The sequence below is a fragment of the Bos grunniens genome, chromosome 9, assembly GCF_055505025.1.
Source record: "Bos grunniens cultivar Pamir isolate PY7600 chromosome 9, Bosgru_T2T1.0, whole genome shotgun sequence".
In the NCBI taxonomy this organism is placed as follows: Eukaryota; Metazoa; Chordata; class Mammalia; order Artiodactyla; family Bovidae; genus Bos; species Bos grunniens.
In genome coordinates, this window is record NC_141173.1 from 16,399,379 (window position 1) to 16,416,780 (window position 17,402).

The 17,402-nt window shown below is 40.4% G+C and overlaps 1 protein-coding gene across 7 annotated transcripts in view; it reads left to right on the plus strand.

Moving 5' to 3' along the window:
• The window catches only part of MYO6 (myosin VI), a 157,367-nt gene that overhangs the window by 106,377 nt on the left and 33,588 nt on the right, over nucleotides 1–17,402 (plus strand). For all 7 annotated transcript variants that reach the window (XM_086316879.1, XM_086316877.1, XM_086316880.1 and 4 more), the window contains exons 16-20: nucleotides 2,399–2,526; nucleotides 5,284–5,379; nucleotides 5,670–5,843; nucleotides 9,047–9,085; nucleotides 10,687–10,780. In XM_086316879.1, the coding sequence (XP_086173005.1) occupies nucleotides 2,399–2,526; nucleotides 5,284–5,379; nucleotides 5,670–5,843; nucleotides 9,047–9,085; nucleotides 10,687–10,780 (531 nt within the window). The remainder of the gene's footprint in view (nucleotides 1–2,398; nucleotides 2,527–5,283; nucleotides 5,380–5,669; nucleotides 5,844–9,046; nucleotides 9,086–10,686; nucleotides 10,781–17,402) is intronic.

The following is a 17,402-nucleotide window of genomic DNA, read 5'->3' on the forward strand; positions in this document are numbered from 1 at the left end:
AAAAGAAAAGCTCAAAAGCTTAATTAGGTTTCATAGTGCCAGTAAAATCGACAACTGCAACAGAGGGGGGGCAAGGGGGAAAAAAGAAAAAAAATCCAAAAGAATCTACAGAATAAGTCAAACATAAGAAGAATAAATGTTTTTCTTGGGTCCCTGCTGTCAGAGTCCTCTCCCTCGCTGGAAGTCACAGTCCCCCTCACCTCTCTAGGATGCCCTCCAACACTGTGCTGATCTCTGGACCTGCTGTGGGGGCAGCTCAGATTCTAATCTGGTCCTACTCCTGTGCATTCTTGCTTCCAATGTCTGCAGCTGTCAGGACTAGTGCATTTTCTTTTGTGGGAGCTCTCAGTGGCCTTTTATATATTCCATAGACACAGAGTCTGCCTAGATGATTGTACGGATTTAATCTGCAGCTTGTACAGCTGGTGGGAAGGTTTTAGGTCTTCTTCCTCAGCCACACTACACCCGGGTTTCAATTGTGGTTTTATTTCCACCTCTGCATGTGGGTCATCCACTGGGGTTTGCTCCTGAGGCTGCCCTGGAGGACTTGGGTTTTCCCCGTGAGGGCCAGGTGTGGAGTTGGTGCAGCTGCTTGGGTCTCAGGGGTTCTGGCAGCACCAGGTACTCAGGGGAGTTAGAAGCTAGGGCAGCAGGAAATACAGTGCTCTAAAAGAGTATGGCAACCGGTATTGGCCAATATGCTCCAGTATTCTTGCCTGGAGAGCCCCGCTCCCTGACAGAGAAGCCTGGCAGGCCACAGTGTACAGGGTTACAGAGTCCAGACATGACTGAAGTGACCCTGTGCGCATAGATGCAAGACTTTTTTTGGCTGTGGCAGCTCACCAGTGAGAGGTGAGGTGCAGCTGCTTGGCTTGTGGGGACCCTGGTGGCACCAAGTGTGCAGGGACATGGACTGCCTCCCTGGCAGGAGTTATGGCCCTCTCAGAATCTTTTTTCGAGCCTCTTGTAGCTGGTGATCAGAAGGCCTCTGGCCAGCCTTTGTCTGTAGCTCCGCCCATTCATGCACTTAGAGGGCTCCCTTGCCTGGGGTCCTTCTCTGTTGTTCGGGGTGTCAAGCACATAGAGGGGCCCCCCTGACTGGGATCCTACTCAGTATATACTTGTGTCGGGCACTTAAAGGGGTTCCCTGGCTGGGGTCCTACTCTGTAGTGCCTCAGGTATTTGATGGGCCAGCCTCTCTGTTGTTCACCTGCTAATGCTGGCGTGTGGAGAGAGAGGCTGTGGTGATGGCTCCATCCCCTATGTGTGACTCAGCAGTATCGCCTTGCTTCCATGGCTGCCTGGCTTTCCTCCACAGGCATTTCCCACCATATTCTCCTCCCTCACATCCCCTTGGCCTGTCTCTCTGCAGTCAACAGCAGCTCTTGCCCTGGGATTGCTCCACAATCCCTAAACTCCAGCTTCCAGCTGCTGCCCCTTCCAGGGGACCTGCATCCCTATCCAGGGTATGTATGGCTGTGGCAAGGACTGTCTGATTCTCATTCCATTTAGGCTGCCACAGATCAGCTGTTTCACTCTCAGCCTTAAATGTTTCTCCTCTGACTCAGACAATTGCCCAGATGTGGGGATTGGACCCCTGCTTCAGTCCCCCCACCCGCCGAGGGCAGGTACAGCCGTACTAACACTCCTGTGTTTCCCCCTAGTTCCTTTTTCCTACCGGGTTTTGCGTGGTTCTGTATATTGTTTTCTTCTGGTCAGGTACTCCAGGCCACTCTCAGCTGGTGTTCTGCATGCACTTCTGTGTCTGAAACTATGTTCCTGATGTATCCGTAGAGAGAGATGTACTCGATGTCCACCTACTCCTCTGCCATCTTGTTCCTAATTCCTGTCTTTTAGAGTCTGTCCCATTTAACAGTTCTATCTACTGCATTTAAGCAGCTTACATTTTATAGTTGTTTTGGGCAGGCAGTAAATTCAAAACATATGAATGTAAGGAACATAAATACGTGTTGTTGGTGAAGTTTTGCTGGAAAGCTTTTGAATCCATATCTATAAGTAGTTTTGAAAACCTACACTTACAAAAGCTTCTGTAGTTTTACTTCATTTTGAATATAGAGGTCATCTGGGAGAGGAAGGTTGCTGGCTCTTTGGCCTCTGTCCTAGCTTACAGCCAGGATGGTTATTACGTTAGTCATTTTCTTTATAGAGTTGTTCTCTAAACTGTGTTGAGTATATGATGTTGCTTTCTAATATTGTCAGATATTAGATATTTCTAATAAATTGTCAGATGTAAAATAAAATTCATTTACTCTCTGTAGCTTTTGAGAGAAAACAGTGAAATCATGTTACTTTGTTTCTGACCAGCCCTCAAAATTTGTGATCAGTAAGTTTAAAGTGTTGTGTTTTTACCCTGTCATATTTGAATTTTTTGAAATAGATTTAATTGAAGCAAAATTAATGGGAATATTAGATATTTTGGATGAAGAAAATCGCCTTCCCCAGCCAAGTGATCAACACTTCACATCTGCAGTTCACCAGAAGCACAAAGACCATTTCCGACTCTCTGTGAGTTTGTCATTTCAAAATTGAGGCTCTGGTTGGAAGAGAAACTTTCAGAAAGATGTGCTAGATGTTAGATATTAGATAATTAGACTCTTAAGTTATGTAAGGCTTTGAACAACTATATACATCTTCTATAATTAATCCAGCACTGTGTCTTCTATAGATGACCATTAATTTATATCTGTATATCTTTGCTGCTGCTGATCTATCCAATCAAGGCCTTTTTGGCTGGATATAAAATACATTTCTCCTATATAAGATGTACAAAAAGATTTATGTACATTTTTTTGTACATTTATGTACTGTTTTTATGTTCTCCCTTCTGGATGAAGTGGCCATCAGTTGCTCTGTTAGGTATTGTGTGAAGTGGATCACTTCCCAGGGGTGTTAGGACCTAGAGTCACATGCAGCCACCTGTCTGCACGTTTGTAAAACCAGCAAAGCTTGTGGCTAAGAGTCTGACTGGTAGAAGCAATTCATTTAATGATCAGTAATTTCATTTGATGCTCTTTCCTTATGAATTTTGAATGGAAATAGTGCTCAGAAAGGGTCACAGAAGCTGAAGCAACAGAAGAATTAGCTGAAGGGTAAAACAGACACAGAGAGAGACAAAAAGAGACACAGAGAGAAATAAATGAGAAGTACTCTTCCAAAAAGTGTCAGAAGACCTGATTCTCTAGACTGCTGTTGTGTCATAGAGCTGTGCTTGAATCCCCGCCAGTGGTGGTGATCAGTAGGGCCATTCTCCATAAGGCTGGAGTTTGCATCTCAAGGAGTTTTCTTTGTTTAGGTAACTCTGTGTTCATCATTACACTCAACCTACATCCTCTGACGTAATCCAAACACAACTCTGTCCTTGGACCCAGAATGAGCAGAGTAGCACAGAGAAATGTGGATGTTAATTTCACCCTTGTAGATAGTTGCTACCTCATCTTAGAACAACAAAGACAGGAAGGAAGGAAGATGGAAGAGAAAAGAAAAGCTGTTCAGAGTTGCAGTTGCCTCCTATACTGTTACAGTTTTGAGACTGGGGCATAGTATAACAGTCATTGCTTTGATGGGTCCAGGAGTTGAAGTGAATGAAAGCAGATATTCTTGTTTCCATACATCATAACATAAGCAGGTTGAAGGCATTTACTGAAAAAGCTGATGTAATTATGCTAACCTTCTCTGGAGACTGCATCCCATAGCCACCTGTTTCATTGACTTGCAGTTCTTCTGTGTCCTTAAATAAATCTTGGGATGTGAAGGCTGCCTCTCTTCACTTCAGTGGAGATAGAAATAAAACAGCGTGGGTCCCCAGGAAAACTTCCGCTAAGATTGAAGACGTGTATCCCGTCCTGTTTATTCACTGCTCTCTATGAGAACCAGTCTGGATGCACAGTCACTTTTGCCAAGAGAACTGACTGCTGGTCAACAAATTGTGACCAAGGTTTCTGAGACATAGTGCTCCAAGGACAGCCAACAAAAGCATCAGGAATGGGCTTTGGTCACTTTCCTCAAAACAGAACAAGAGCACAGCAGTAAATTCTAATTTGTACGATTCACTACTTTTGTTGTGTTTCTTTGAAAATATAAATAATGATAATCATTTATTGAATTGCTTGCCATGTGCCAAGTGCATTCTAAGCATTTTGTTTGAATTACTTTATTTAATCCTCATAATGGGCTTCACGGGTGGCTCAGATGGTAAAGAATCTGCCTGCAATGTGGGAGACCTGGGTTCAGTCCCTGGGTTGCAAAGATCCCCTGGAGGAGGGCATGGCAGCCCATTCCAGTGTTCTTGCCTGGAGAATCCCCATGGACAGAGGACCCTGGCAGGCTACAGTCTGTAGGGTCACAAAGAGTCGGACACGACTGAGTGACTAAGCTCACAGTAATCCTTTGCCCTTGCTCCTGCTTGCTTCCCCATGCTAGAGATGAGGGGACGGGCATGGAGAGGGCAAGCGACCTCCTTTCCTAGAATAGAGAAAAAGTGTTGGATTTGGGCATCAGGCTGGCATCTTGATCCCAGGGCCACCCTCTGACTCGTGCTGTTTGCTGCCACGCAGAGGGGAGGCTCTGTTGTCTGCCAGCTCTCTCACCCAGGAGAAGCCTGGTGAGGTTATGGGGTCTTAGCTTTTTCATTTTTAAATGAGATCGTCTTTCTTAACCTTAGGCTATTTTGTGGGTCAGAGGTGATCTTTTATTTTGGAAACTTTTAGAAATGATACCAATATGAGATATTATAGTGATAGTACAACCAGAAAGTGATTTTGTTTTCTTCAAATAGATTTGGGCTCATTGTGTAAAAGTGTTAGGAGGCATGGCTAAAATCAGTTGGTGAGTCCCTGTGCTGATTTCAGGTGTTTCTGTAGAACAATGCTTCTCAACCTTGGTCACACCTAGGAATCACCTCATGTAAATGGTCTGGTGGTTTAAAAGTGCTCCAGATGACCATTCAGCAGCTACTACTTTAGACATAAACAGTTAACTTTATAAAATGCCTGCTGTGTTTTGCATGTGCTTCTAAATAATGTGGTTTTGTTTTGTTTTGTGTCTTATTCCTTTTTTTTTTTCTTCCTAAGAGATTATGACCAAAAATATTTGCTAGATTTTATTGGTACATGAAGGCTTACTTAAGGAGCAATATGATTGTATAAAGTATGAAAACTCCCTTTTTGATTTTAAGTATTTCACATCCCAGATGTTTTCTAAAGGGAGTTATTAACACTGTATATTTTTGATAATTTAATGACTGATGTATGTGTTGATTTTCAGATTCCTAGAAAGTCTAAGCTGGCAGTTCACAGGAACATCCGAGATGACGAAGGCTTCATCGTCAGGCATTTTGCCGGGGCAGTGTGCTATGAAACAGTGAGTAGAACATTTACAGGGAGAAAACCATTCGATGTTAAAGCTGCGCTGTACAATACCATAATGTCTAGCCACATCTGGCTTTTTAAAGTTAAGCAAAATTTAAAATTCAGTCCCTCAGGACCCTGGCCACATCTCACGTGCTCGCTGTTCCCGTGGCTGGTGGTGGCTGTATTGGACAGCACAGATACAGAGCATTTCTGTTACCTGAGTGTTCTGTTGGACAGCACCGTGTTAAGGAATATCACCACAAGATGGACTGAACCATTCCTGTCTGCTTTGTTTTTCAGACGCAGTTTGTGGAAAAAAATAATGACGCCTTACATATGTCTCTTGAGTCCTTAATATGTGAATCCAGGGATAAATTTATCCGGGAATTATTTGAGTCATCCACAAATAACAACAAAGACACTAAACAAAAAGCAGGAAAACTTAGCTTCATCAGTGTGGGAAACAAGTTTAAGGTATTTATGGCAAATGTATTGCTAGAATTTTTTCTTTTTTTACTCTTACTGTATTAAAAAATTGTGTTTTACACTATCCAGTGGATAATGTAGTTCACTCGGAGAAATCCCATGAGTGAGATTCAAAGAGCAGACGCTGAATTGTTGATGTTTGTATACAAAAGAACATAAAGTTGGCATAGTAACGGAACATACAGAAATCTTGTAATTTTATGAACGTGTTCCTTCTTGGTGCTTCACATGTCTGATTGCTTCTCCTAATGTTCTTGCTTCTGCTTACTGTCTGGTTGACCTTCAAACCTTCTCTTTCCCACGTGTTTTCTGTTTCCTTCCTCATTCAGCAGTTTTGTTTTAGCTGGAGTAGTCCAGCTCGAGATGGCTAGAGAGGCCTAGTTGAGTTGAGAGAGGAAAAGCAGGCACTGCCAGGGGCTTCAGGTAAATGATCACCTTCGTGGACTCCTCCTTAATAGAGCGGCTGCCGTGTTAAAGCCTGGCTCAGTTAATGGTTCAGTTTGTAGTTCATTTTTAATGTGTTCTCTCTCATAGTGCATTTTGGGTGTGCATATTACACTAAAATTTGATTAAAGCTTTTAATAACTTCCATAAAAGATAAATACTTGCTGTGGCAAACCCTTCGTATTGTTTAACGCTGAAGAACACTTCATTTGTTTCACTGATTTTGGATCAGGAATTTATTTATTCCTTGAGGTCTGACAGGGAATTGTCACATGATGCATCTAAGAAATGGAACACTCCTGTTTGTTTCTAACTGTTGAGTATTTTGTGTATAAAAAGATAATTTAAAAACTTTGTATCACTTTTAATGAATAAATGATAATGAATAGAAAAAAATAAATATAATTAATTTCTCTCTTATACATTTCCACAGTCTTGTTCCATTTATAAGAAAACCACATATGCCTTTCATTTTGTGTACTTCAAATATTAAAAAATGATTTAATTAGGAACAGTATTTAATTAAGACTCAGAATACTAGGATACTGATAATGTAAGCTTCCTGAAATCCACTGTGGGCTGAAATGGGCTCTAAATAACTAACTTGATAAAATCATGGTTATAAAACAAAAGCTGAAGCATAGATATAAGAGAAAGCTTGTCACATATTTTTCAGGTAACTGAATAAAAGGTCTTAAACTCTTATTAATTAATTATGAGCTTCTTCTCTTGAGTATTCTTTCTCTTATTTGGATATTCTTAAATTCTTACATAAACATGTGCTGACAGATTGGTTTAAAATAGTACAGTAGTCTGTATGAAATAGAGATCATTTATTAAGTATTTTCCTACATGATATATTAGTATTGCTGGCAAGAACACACTTGAAATTTTAGACAGTTTATATAAATACAATAAAAAACATTCTTAAAATTCTTTGGACTAAGGTAGTTTATGTTAAGACTTTAAGTGCTTAAAATTGCTTAAATGCAATAGGATGCATTTTGCACTTCAGACTACTTGAAAACTGTAACTAAAAGCTGTAACATTAATAATAAAATTTCAAAGTGTTCTGTTGTGATGCTTTGAAATGAAATAATAGTAATTCTTGTTTTTAAGTATAGTAGAATAGTTTATTAAATTCAAGTTATGTGTGGCAATAAAACAAAACAGACTAGCATTTACACTACTGAGCATCACTGAGAACCAGAGGCTTTCCAATGAAATGTGACGTTTTCAGGTTATCGAAACAGAACTCTTTTACTATTAGTGTTTTAGAAAAAGTTTTTCTTTTTAATGAAAATCTTATTCTTTTATTATATACAGGAGCAATTGTATGTTTTAAAATAAAATACAAATAAAGCATGAGTTGCATAAGGCTGTTATGCCTTGTGGTCTTTGACCACTAGTCTTTGGTAATGGACGTTCTTCCCTCTTCTCTCAGATACTGTAGTTCATTTTTGCTGCTTCTATTCTTCATTCTCACTTTATCTCCATTTTTGGGGAGAGTACTGTGCTATGGATTAGGAACCATGGGCTTTGTGGCAGTCATTTTCTTTCCAAATTAGCGGCTCTTACACTTGGTTTTCATTTGTGTGCTGGTCCAGACTGGTTAAGGTTGTCAAAACTGTGGCAACCAGATAAATGGGTGTATTCTTTTAATCTAAATTCATTGTGTTTTTATAACTTAAGCCTATAATGTGTGAAGTGTGCTGGAGTATCGTGCTTAAGAGAATGAACCTTGGTGTTAGGCCTTTGTTAGAATCTTGGTTTTGCCTTTACTAGCTCCATGATCTTGGCAAATAATTTATCTCTCTGGGCCTCAATGCTTTCACCTGTAAAATGAGACTAATATATCCCTAATTAGAGTTGTGCAGATTAAACTAGACAGTACCTGTGAAAAGCTTTGAGCAGTGTTTGACTCATAGAAAGCATTCAGTAAAGTATACCTATTATTATTACTAAATATAGCTATAAGTAGATATGTTAATTTATCTTTTGTTAAGTAGTACAGTAAGCATCCCAGTATAAAATCAATATAACAATTTTACACAATTTACTTTGCAGAGAAGTAAAGGGAATATATGATTTTAACGTACTGAGCCAGAGTAAATTATAATCACTTAATATTATTTTAAAAAGTAAAGCACAGTAACTACTTATAGTGTCTGTTGTGAATTTTGCTTTGAGAAAATTGTCCTAGCCTTTAAAAATAATTGAAATGAGAGATTTTAAAACAGTAAAGAGGCTTTCAACAGATAGGCAGGTTGGTTTCATTTATGATAGGTGTTACATAAAACAGTTCTAATATATAGCATGAGTGGATATTTTAAACACACCCTCCTCCTTAATGGAGTGTGACACAAGCTACACCCAGCTGGCCACGTATTCACATACTGCTGCATCGATTCCTTTTTGAATGCATCACACCTGCATTTTCATTTACTTCTTTCATTGCTTGTATCCTTTTTCCTCATTCACCCCACCTCCAAGCATGCATGTATGTTTTCTAGTATTGCTAATTTTCAGTCTTTTAATTACACAAGTTCTGTATATTGAAGTTATTGTCCTTGGTGTTATGTATTAGCCATACATTTTTGCATGTTACTATCTGTTAAAGAGATTGTGTAGAGCTGTTAAATTGTAACATGTTGTAGATGAGCATTATTGCATGTTGAAGAGCTAATTTTTACTTATGGTGTTGTGTACTTTTGCTTTCTGAAATAATGAAATGATTTCTTCTACAGACACAGTTAAATTTGCTTCTGGATAAACTTCGAAGTACAGTGAGTATACTTAAAAAAGAAAAGGGTTTTTAAATGATCTTCTTAAACTATTATTAGTAATTATTAAAATAAGCACAGTAAACTTGGAATAATTAAAAATTTATTAAAAAAATTTTCTCATTGAAAGAAAATCAGTTTTTAAAATGGTTATCATTTTGGTTAGGTTTGTTCTGAAGACAAGTCAAATGTATGTGTGCAGTTAAATTGCTATAAACATAAAGAATTCTCTGAATGTTACTAAGATTATCCTGTAACTTCAGGAGAGTGAAAACAATTAGTTATTATAGAGAAGGAAGATGTATTTTTTAGGATTAAAGGCAGTGCATGTAATTCATTTTCATTGTACTTCTCTGGTGGTAACATTCAGTGTTACAGGACAGCATGACGTGACAGTGTTGATATGGAAAAAATGGACGTAGTATTTTTATGCCATATAATAGAGGCAGTAGTTCCCCAGAGACTTTTTTAAAAACTGGATATTTTAATTCCCTCTGTTTGTTTAAAGAAAGTTCACCATAGAAAGAAATTTGATATGTGGCTTATGTTAATGAAGCATGACTTCAGGAGAAGATTATTTTTTAAACAAATCCACAGAACTTAACTAAATACTCTTCATTTTCAAGTAGTCATTTTGAAAAGCCAAATATTTATTCTCTGTGCTATTATTGCTTAATTTATTGTTAGACTTGCTTTTGAAACCATTAAGAAATTCTCTTAAATATCTTCATTGTTTGCAAATATTTATCTCTTAAGGACAAAACTTCTTTGAAAACTAAACCTGATGAGGTATTTTATTTTTATCATCCAAATGTGATGCTACTGTTAAACGATTATATTATAGTTGTGTGTTTTTTTTTAAAGGCTTTTCTAAAAAGTATCTAAAAGCATTTGCAGTGAGCATCATTGTTGATATAACTGTTGAGCTTTGCAGATGTGACTGCTTGGAAGAGAAGCCGTTACTTGGATGTTCAGTGTATCAGCTTCAGTCCCCAGCAGTCTCACTGTGTCCGTGGCAGTGTTCTCTTTGCCTTGTTCAGCATGATCTGGTCACTGACTCCAAACGAATGCCTTTAAGCTTTTTAAAATACATACCATTTAACAAAACTTTAAGATGTACAGTAGTGCAGCTCAGGGACCTACTGTATGTTTCTAAAGTAGAACGATGAGAAAAGTTGATTTTTTTTTTTTATTACTTTGCCCTAAATTTTAAGAGGCATAATTTTATTTGCTCATCTTGTCATAGGGCAGTTTTCTTATCACAGCAGCATAGCACATAAATACATTTAAATGTGGAGTATAATCACATGTATGCCATCCTATGAAATATATTGTTTAAATATATTGACATATTTTATTATGAAAGACTTTTCTTTTTACAATAACACAGTTTTTGGCACTCAAATATAAAACAGTATTTTTCTAACATTATTACTATATAAATGCTTTACATTGTAAAAGTATGCTAGTTGTTTTAAGTTCCTTAGTGATTATTTTAAGAGAAGCTCATAACTTAATGATAATATGCTCTGAAAGTTGCTAGAATTCTTAGAAAAAGAAGAATGCTGCATGTATTATGTTTTAAAGTACCTTTATTCTTCTAGGGAGCAAGCTTTATTCGCTGTATCAAGCCTAATTTAAAGATGACAAGCCATGACTTTGAAGGAGCTCAAATTCTGTCGCAGCTTCAGTGTTCAGGTATTTCTCTATTTTATAATCTGTGTTGGAGTGTATCAAGAGTCTTATTTAGTTCAAATACAATTTAATACATCCAGTGTATTCAAATAATTCACAACTATCTTGATTATTTTTAAGCACAATAAGACTTTTATATTCCTTTATTTATAAGAAAAGAAAGGTGGACAAATTATTATATGACCCAGCATTCCCACTACTGGGAGTATACCCTGAGAAAACCATAATTGAAAAAATATTCGTATTCCAGTGTTCATAGTAGTTACATGTGTGTGTGCTCACTTGTGGCACACTCCTTGCAACCCCATGGATGGTAGCCCACCAGCCTCCTCTGTCCCTGGAATTGTCCTGGCAAGAATACTGGAGTGGGTTGCCATTTTCTATTCCAGGGGATCTTCCTGACCTGGGGATTGAACACATGTCTCTTTCATTAGCAAGTGAGTTCTTTACCACTGTGCCACCTGAGAATTCCACCCCCTGGCCACCCCGCTCCCCACACTGTTCATAGCAGTACTCTTTACCATAGCAAGGACATGGAAGCAACCTAGATGTCCATTGACAGATGAATAGATAAAGAAGATGTGGTGCATACACGGAATGGAATACAATTCAGCCATAAAAAAAAGAATGCATTTGAGTCAGTTCTAGTGAGTTGGATGAACCTAGAACCTGTTATACAGAGTGGAGTAAGTCAAAAAGAGAAAAACAAATATATGTTAACACATACATACGGAATCTAGAAAAATGGTATTAATGAACCTATTTGCAGGGAAGGAATGGAGACACAGATACAGAGAACAAGCTTGTGGACACAGCAGGGAAAGGAAAAATTGAGATGAATGGAGAAAGTAGCATTCACATATATACACCACCATGTATAAAATACATAGCTGGTGTAAAGTTACTGTTTAACACAGGGAGCCCATCCTGGCGCTCTGTGATGACCTAGAGAGGTGGGAGGCTCAAGAGGGAGAAGAAGGGGTTGTTGTTCACTTGCTCAGTCATGTCTGACTTTTTGTTACCCCGTGGACTGCAGCACACCAGGCTTCCCTGTTCTTACCTATCTCCCAGAGTTTGCTCAAACTCATGTCCATTGAGTTGGTGATGCCATCCAGCCATCTCATCCTCTGTTGCCCTCTTCTCTTCCTGCCTTCAGTCTTTCCCAGCATCAGGGTCTTTTCTAATGAGTCGGCTCTTCACATCAGGTGGCCAAAGTATTGGAACTACAGAATCAGTCCTTCCAATGAATATTCACGGTTGATTTCCTTAGAATGAATTGGTTTGATCACCTTGCTGTCCAAAGGACTCTCAAGAGTTTTCTCCAGCACCACAATTTGAAAGCATCAGTTCTTAAGTGCTCAACCTTCTTTATGGTCCAGTTCTCACATCTGTACATGACTACTGGAAAAACCATAGCTTTGACTATATGGACCTTTGTCAGCAAACTGATGTCTGCTTTTTAATATGCTGTCTAGTTTTGTCATAGGTTTTCTTCCAAGGAACAAGCATCTTTAAATTTCATGGCTGCAGTCACCATCTGCAGTGATTTTGCAGTCCAAGAAAATAAACTTTGTCACTGTTTCCATTGTTTCCCCATTTTTTGCCATGAAGTGATGCGACCAGATGCCATGATCTTAGTTTTCTGAATGTTGAGTTTTAAGCCAGCTTTTTCACTCTCCTCTTTCACTTTCATCAAGAGGCTCTTTAGTTCTTTTACACTTTCTGCCATAAGGGTGGTGTCGTCTGCATATCTGAGGTTATTGATATATCCCTCGGCAACCTTGCTTCCAGCTTGAGCTTCATCCGGCCTGGCATTTTGAATGATGTACTCTGTGTGTAAGTTAAACAAGCAGGCTGACAATATACAGCCTTGACATACTCCTTTCCCAATTTTGAACCAGTCTGTTGTTTCATGTCTGAAGGGGATATATGTATAATTATGGCTGATTTGCATTATTGTATGGCAGGAACCAACAGGACATAGTGAAGCAATTTTCCTCCAATTAAAAAATAAAAAATAATTCAGAAAACCAAAAAAACTCTTAAGCTGCGAACCCAGATCTCCTCTGTGGGTGCTCTCTGTGGCTTTCTTTCCATGGCCTTCTCAGTCCCACAGCAGTTCATTCCCCATGTAACTGGGTCAGGTTTTGTTGTCCTCGCTTCTCACTCTACTACTTATTAAAAACAAACAACACAGTGCCCTTGAGAAAGGACAGACACAGCCAGGTGAGGGGTAGAGAGTGATGGTTTAACTAAGTGCAGAAAAGTCCCACGGGCGCCAAGGGAAGTGTGCTTTCAACTTTTTTTTTTTTTTACAAGTAGTAGAGTGAGAAGCAAGGACACCAAAACCTGACCCAGTCATGTAGGTCAGGGGCCCGGGACTGTTTTCTTTATCCTGTGCCCATCCTCTGTCCTTCTCATACCACCCCTGCCTCTTCCAGGGCACAGCCTTTTCCTTCCTATAGATTCAGGCTTGGGACACTTCCTGAAACTCTCTTGCCAACCGGACTCCATTTCTTGCTCCTCTTGGCGGCAGATGTATTAGAAAGCTGAGGTCGCTTTAGCTATGGAGTGCCTTGTTTATATGGGCTCCTTTCAGAACCCTGTACCTGATATTATATTCTTTGTAATTTATAATTTCGTAGTTATTTCTTAAAGAGCCCTCCCCCAATTATATAAGCTTCAGTTCAGTTCAGTTCAGTTCAGTCACTCAGTCGTATCCGACTCTCTGCGACCCCGTTGACTGCAGCACACCAGGCCTCTGTGTTCACTGCCAACTCCCGGAGTTTACTGAAACTCATGTCCATTGAGTCGGTGATGCTGTCCAAATCTCATCCTTTGTCGTCCCCTTCTCCTGCCTTCAGTCTTTCCTAGCATCAGGGTCTTTTCAAACGAGTCAGTTCTTCGCATCAGGTGGCCAAAATATTGGAGTTTCAGCTTCAGCATCAGTCCTTCCAATGAATATTCAGGACTGAATTCCTTTAGGATGGACTGGTTGGATCTCCTTTCAGTCCAAGGGACTCTCCAACACCACAGTTCAAAAGCATCAGTTCTTCGGCTTTCAGCTGCGTCTACCCCGACCCCTCTCATAAAACCTTAGCTGTCGATGAATGGTTTTCTCCTCATTTGCATGGAGAAGGTGGGCAAGGCAGATTGGCGCTGTTGTAAACTCATGATCGCTAACCTTCAAAGGGTTCTCATAGCCACCCACCGAGTTTCCCTGGCCAGCAGGTTTTGTTTCTCCCCAGAGGCCAGTCTGACTCACCCTGCCCCGAGCCTCTGCCAACAAGCAGCCTCACCTGTTTTTACTCAAAAGCTGAACGCCTTACCTGTGTGCCGCCAAATATCTTTGCCTGCATACCTTCCCTCCTGATGGAAAGTAGAAAGTGCCTCTCTTCCTCATTGAGACTGTAGTGTTTTGGATTCATCCCTCCCTGCCTTCTCAGGAACCTTGAGTACTGACGACCTGTACTGAAGCTCTGAGACGGCCTCTCCCTCTGAACCTCTTCTTTCCCTCTCACCAGCATTTCCTTCCCACTCCCGTCCCATCTCTGGCCTTACTTTCTGTTCTCCAGGTTTTGCTTTTCTCTCCAAGAATATTCTCTTCTCGCTTTCTCAGTTTCCTGCCTTCCACTCACTCTTGAGCCCAGGAGAAATCAGCTTTCACCAGGATGATTCTGGGTAGGATCTCTGGTGACTCTCCTGATCCTGAATTAGGCGTTTCTTTGCAGACCTCATCTCAGTGGACTGCAGCAGCGTCAGGCTCCGCTCTGTCCCTGTAACATCGCCTTTCCTTGGCTGCTAAAACAGCGTGTGTCCCTGCTTCTCCTGAATGCTTGGCCATTCCTGCCTGCTGTGCAGGGTCGTCGTCTTCCACCTGGGTATCTCTTGTTGGACTTGTATCTCTTCTCACTTCCATCAGTGCTATTTGATATGACTTTCTGTGGAGGTGGAAATAATCTGTACCCATGTTGTGCAGTATGGCAGCCACTAGGTACTTGTGGCTCTTGAGCCCTTGAAATGTGACTAGTATGAGTTAGATACTGAATTTTTAATTGTGCTTAATTAAAAAAATTAAATAGTCACACGTGACAAACCTAGACAGTGTATTGAAAAGCAGAGATGTTATTCTGCCAACTAAGGTCCGTATAGTCAAGGCTATATGGTCTTCCCATTGGTCACGTATGGTTGTCAGAGCTGGACCGTAAAGAAGGCAGAACACTGAGGAACTGATGCCTTGGAACTGTGGTGCTGGAGAAGACTCCTGAGAATCTCTTGTACAGCAAGGGGATCAAACCAGTCAATCTTAAGAGAAAGCAACCCTGGGTACTCCCTGGAAGGATTGATGCTGAAGTCGACACTTCAGTATTTTGGTCATCTGATGCAAACAGCTGACTCACTGGAAAAGTCTCTGATGCTGGGAAAGATTGAGGGCAGAAGGAGATGAGGGTGTCAGAGGATGAGACGGCTGGATGGCATCACCGATGCAATGGACATGAACTTGGGCAAACTTTGGGAGAGGTTGAGGGACAGAGAGGCCTGGCATGCTGCAGTCCATGAGTCGGACACGACTGGGCGTCTAAACAAGACCAAGTCACATGTGGCTAGTGCAGCTACAGAGCATGTGTCCAACAGCTGCCACGCTGGACAGCCTAGGCGTATGTTCTCAGTCTAAGGCTCCCCAAGCCCCTTTCCATGTGACCTTTGGAGTGTATCTTTTACTCCTTCAGATTTGCTGAGATATAACTGACATGTAACACTGTATAAGTTCAAGTTGTGCAATGTGTTGATTTGATACACTTATGTATTGCAAAATGGTTACCACCATAGCATTAGCTCAGAGTCCTGTTGGGCCACATAATTACCACTGCTTGCTTGTGGTGAGAACATTGAAGATCTACTCTCCTAGCAAACGGTGAGCCTTAGGACTCCCTAATTCAAGCTGTCACCATCTTTCACCTGGCTCTTTGCTGAAGTTTCTTAACTATCCTCCTTGCATCTGCTTGGTCTGTTCTTCACACAGGTCCAGAATTGCTGCCTTACAACTCAAACCTGAGCATGCCTTTTTATTGCTTGACATGCTGCAGTGCTTCTGACTCTGGTTGGGGTAAAGAGCAGAATTCTCGGCAGCTTATGAAACCCCCTGTGATCTGGCCCATGGGCCCGTTTGCCTCTGTTTTCTCTCTCTCCCCTCTGCTCTCCAGTCACTCTGGCCTTTGTTTTAGTTTCTTAAATGCCCTGTGTTCCCTCCGGTCTCGGGGCCTCTGCATCTGCTGCTTCCTCTGTTTGATAAATTCTCCTCTCCCCTTTGTCTTCATTGTTCACATCTGAGCTTGGTGGTCCTTTCCTCGTGAAAGACTTTCTTGATGCCCCCAACAAGGAAGGGGGCCCGAGTAAAGGGCGCCAGGCACTTTCATTTCAAAGTCACAGATGTTATTTAATTTCTCCTTTCTCTAATCTGTAAACTCTTGAGGGCAGAAATCGTTCTGACTTGTATGCACATTCCTGCTTCCTGGCAATGCAAAGCATACACTAGACTTAGTAAATATCTGTTGAATGAAATACACAGACTAGGAAATAAAGATTTATTCTTGACTGATTTTAGCAAATACTAGAAAGTTAAATATGGCAACCCACTCTAGTATTCTTGCCAGAGAAATCCCATGGACTGAGGAGCCTGATGGGCTGCAGCCCATGGGGTCGCGAGAGTTGGACACAACTTAGTGACCAAACCACCACCACCAGAAAGTTAAATAAATGATGTCTGTTTTATTCCTACATATGTATAGTTGTATTTTTGTAATGTTTTCTTCAGATCATTTTTGCTTGGAGTCTGCTGATTTTCCTCATTTAAATTTCTCTTTAGGATTTGGTTAGCCTAACATAATATCATTTACTTCCTACTGAGCATCCAGTGTCCTGGCCAGTCAAGTGTGTTTAGATTTAGCTCTGTGCACTATGAGATTAGCACAGTGTGGGCTCACTAATGCTTTAGCTGGGATTCCTCTTTCAGTAAGCAGTTCATTTTAACAAGATATGTTGGCAGTTTAATAGATGCCACCAATTCATAACGGTTTGATTTTTTTATAATACTAATTGCAGTAAAATGGCTTAGAATTGGTAATTGTATGACTAGGTAATGAGAAAAAGCAAAAACATTTACCAATAACTGGTAGAAATAAAAATAGTTGTGACGCTTTCTAAAATAAAGACATCTAAGATTGGAATGCTCCTTTGCCTTTCCATTTCTATTTTTTTTTCCAATTTAAGGAGAATAATTAATTTAGGACAGCTTTTACTAAAGGGACTGTCTTCTGATCAGCCAACCCCAGGGAAAGTAGGGGAAAGTAAGAGAAGGCAGGTCTTCCTTTAACTTGGGGGCTGTGCTCCCTGCATGGTAGCAGAGAGGGTTCTGAGGATGGCCAGCTGGGACTGCGCCAGGAGGTTCCTCACCAGACTCCCCCGAGGAAAAGCCGGGCATGGGAATCTCTAGAAGGAAGGGTACCTGGTTGGGTGATTTTTACATTTTTAAGCCTCAGAATATCTTTAGAGTAAATTAACTTCAAGTGTGGAGAAAGCAACCACAGACTTAGTAATTTGTTAAGCTCCATGAAATTCTTAATGA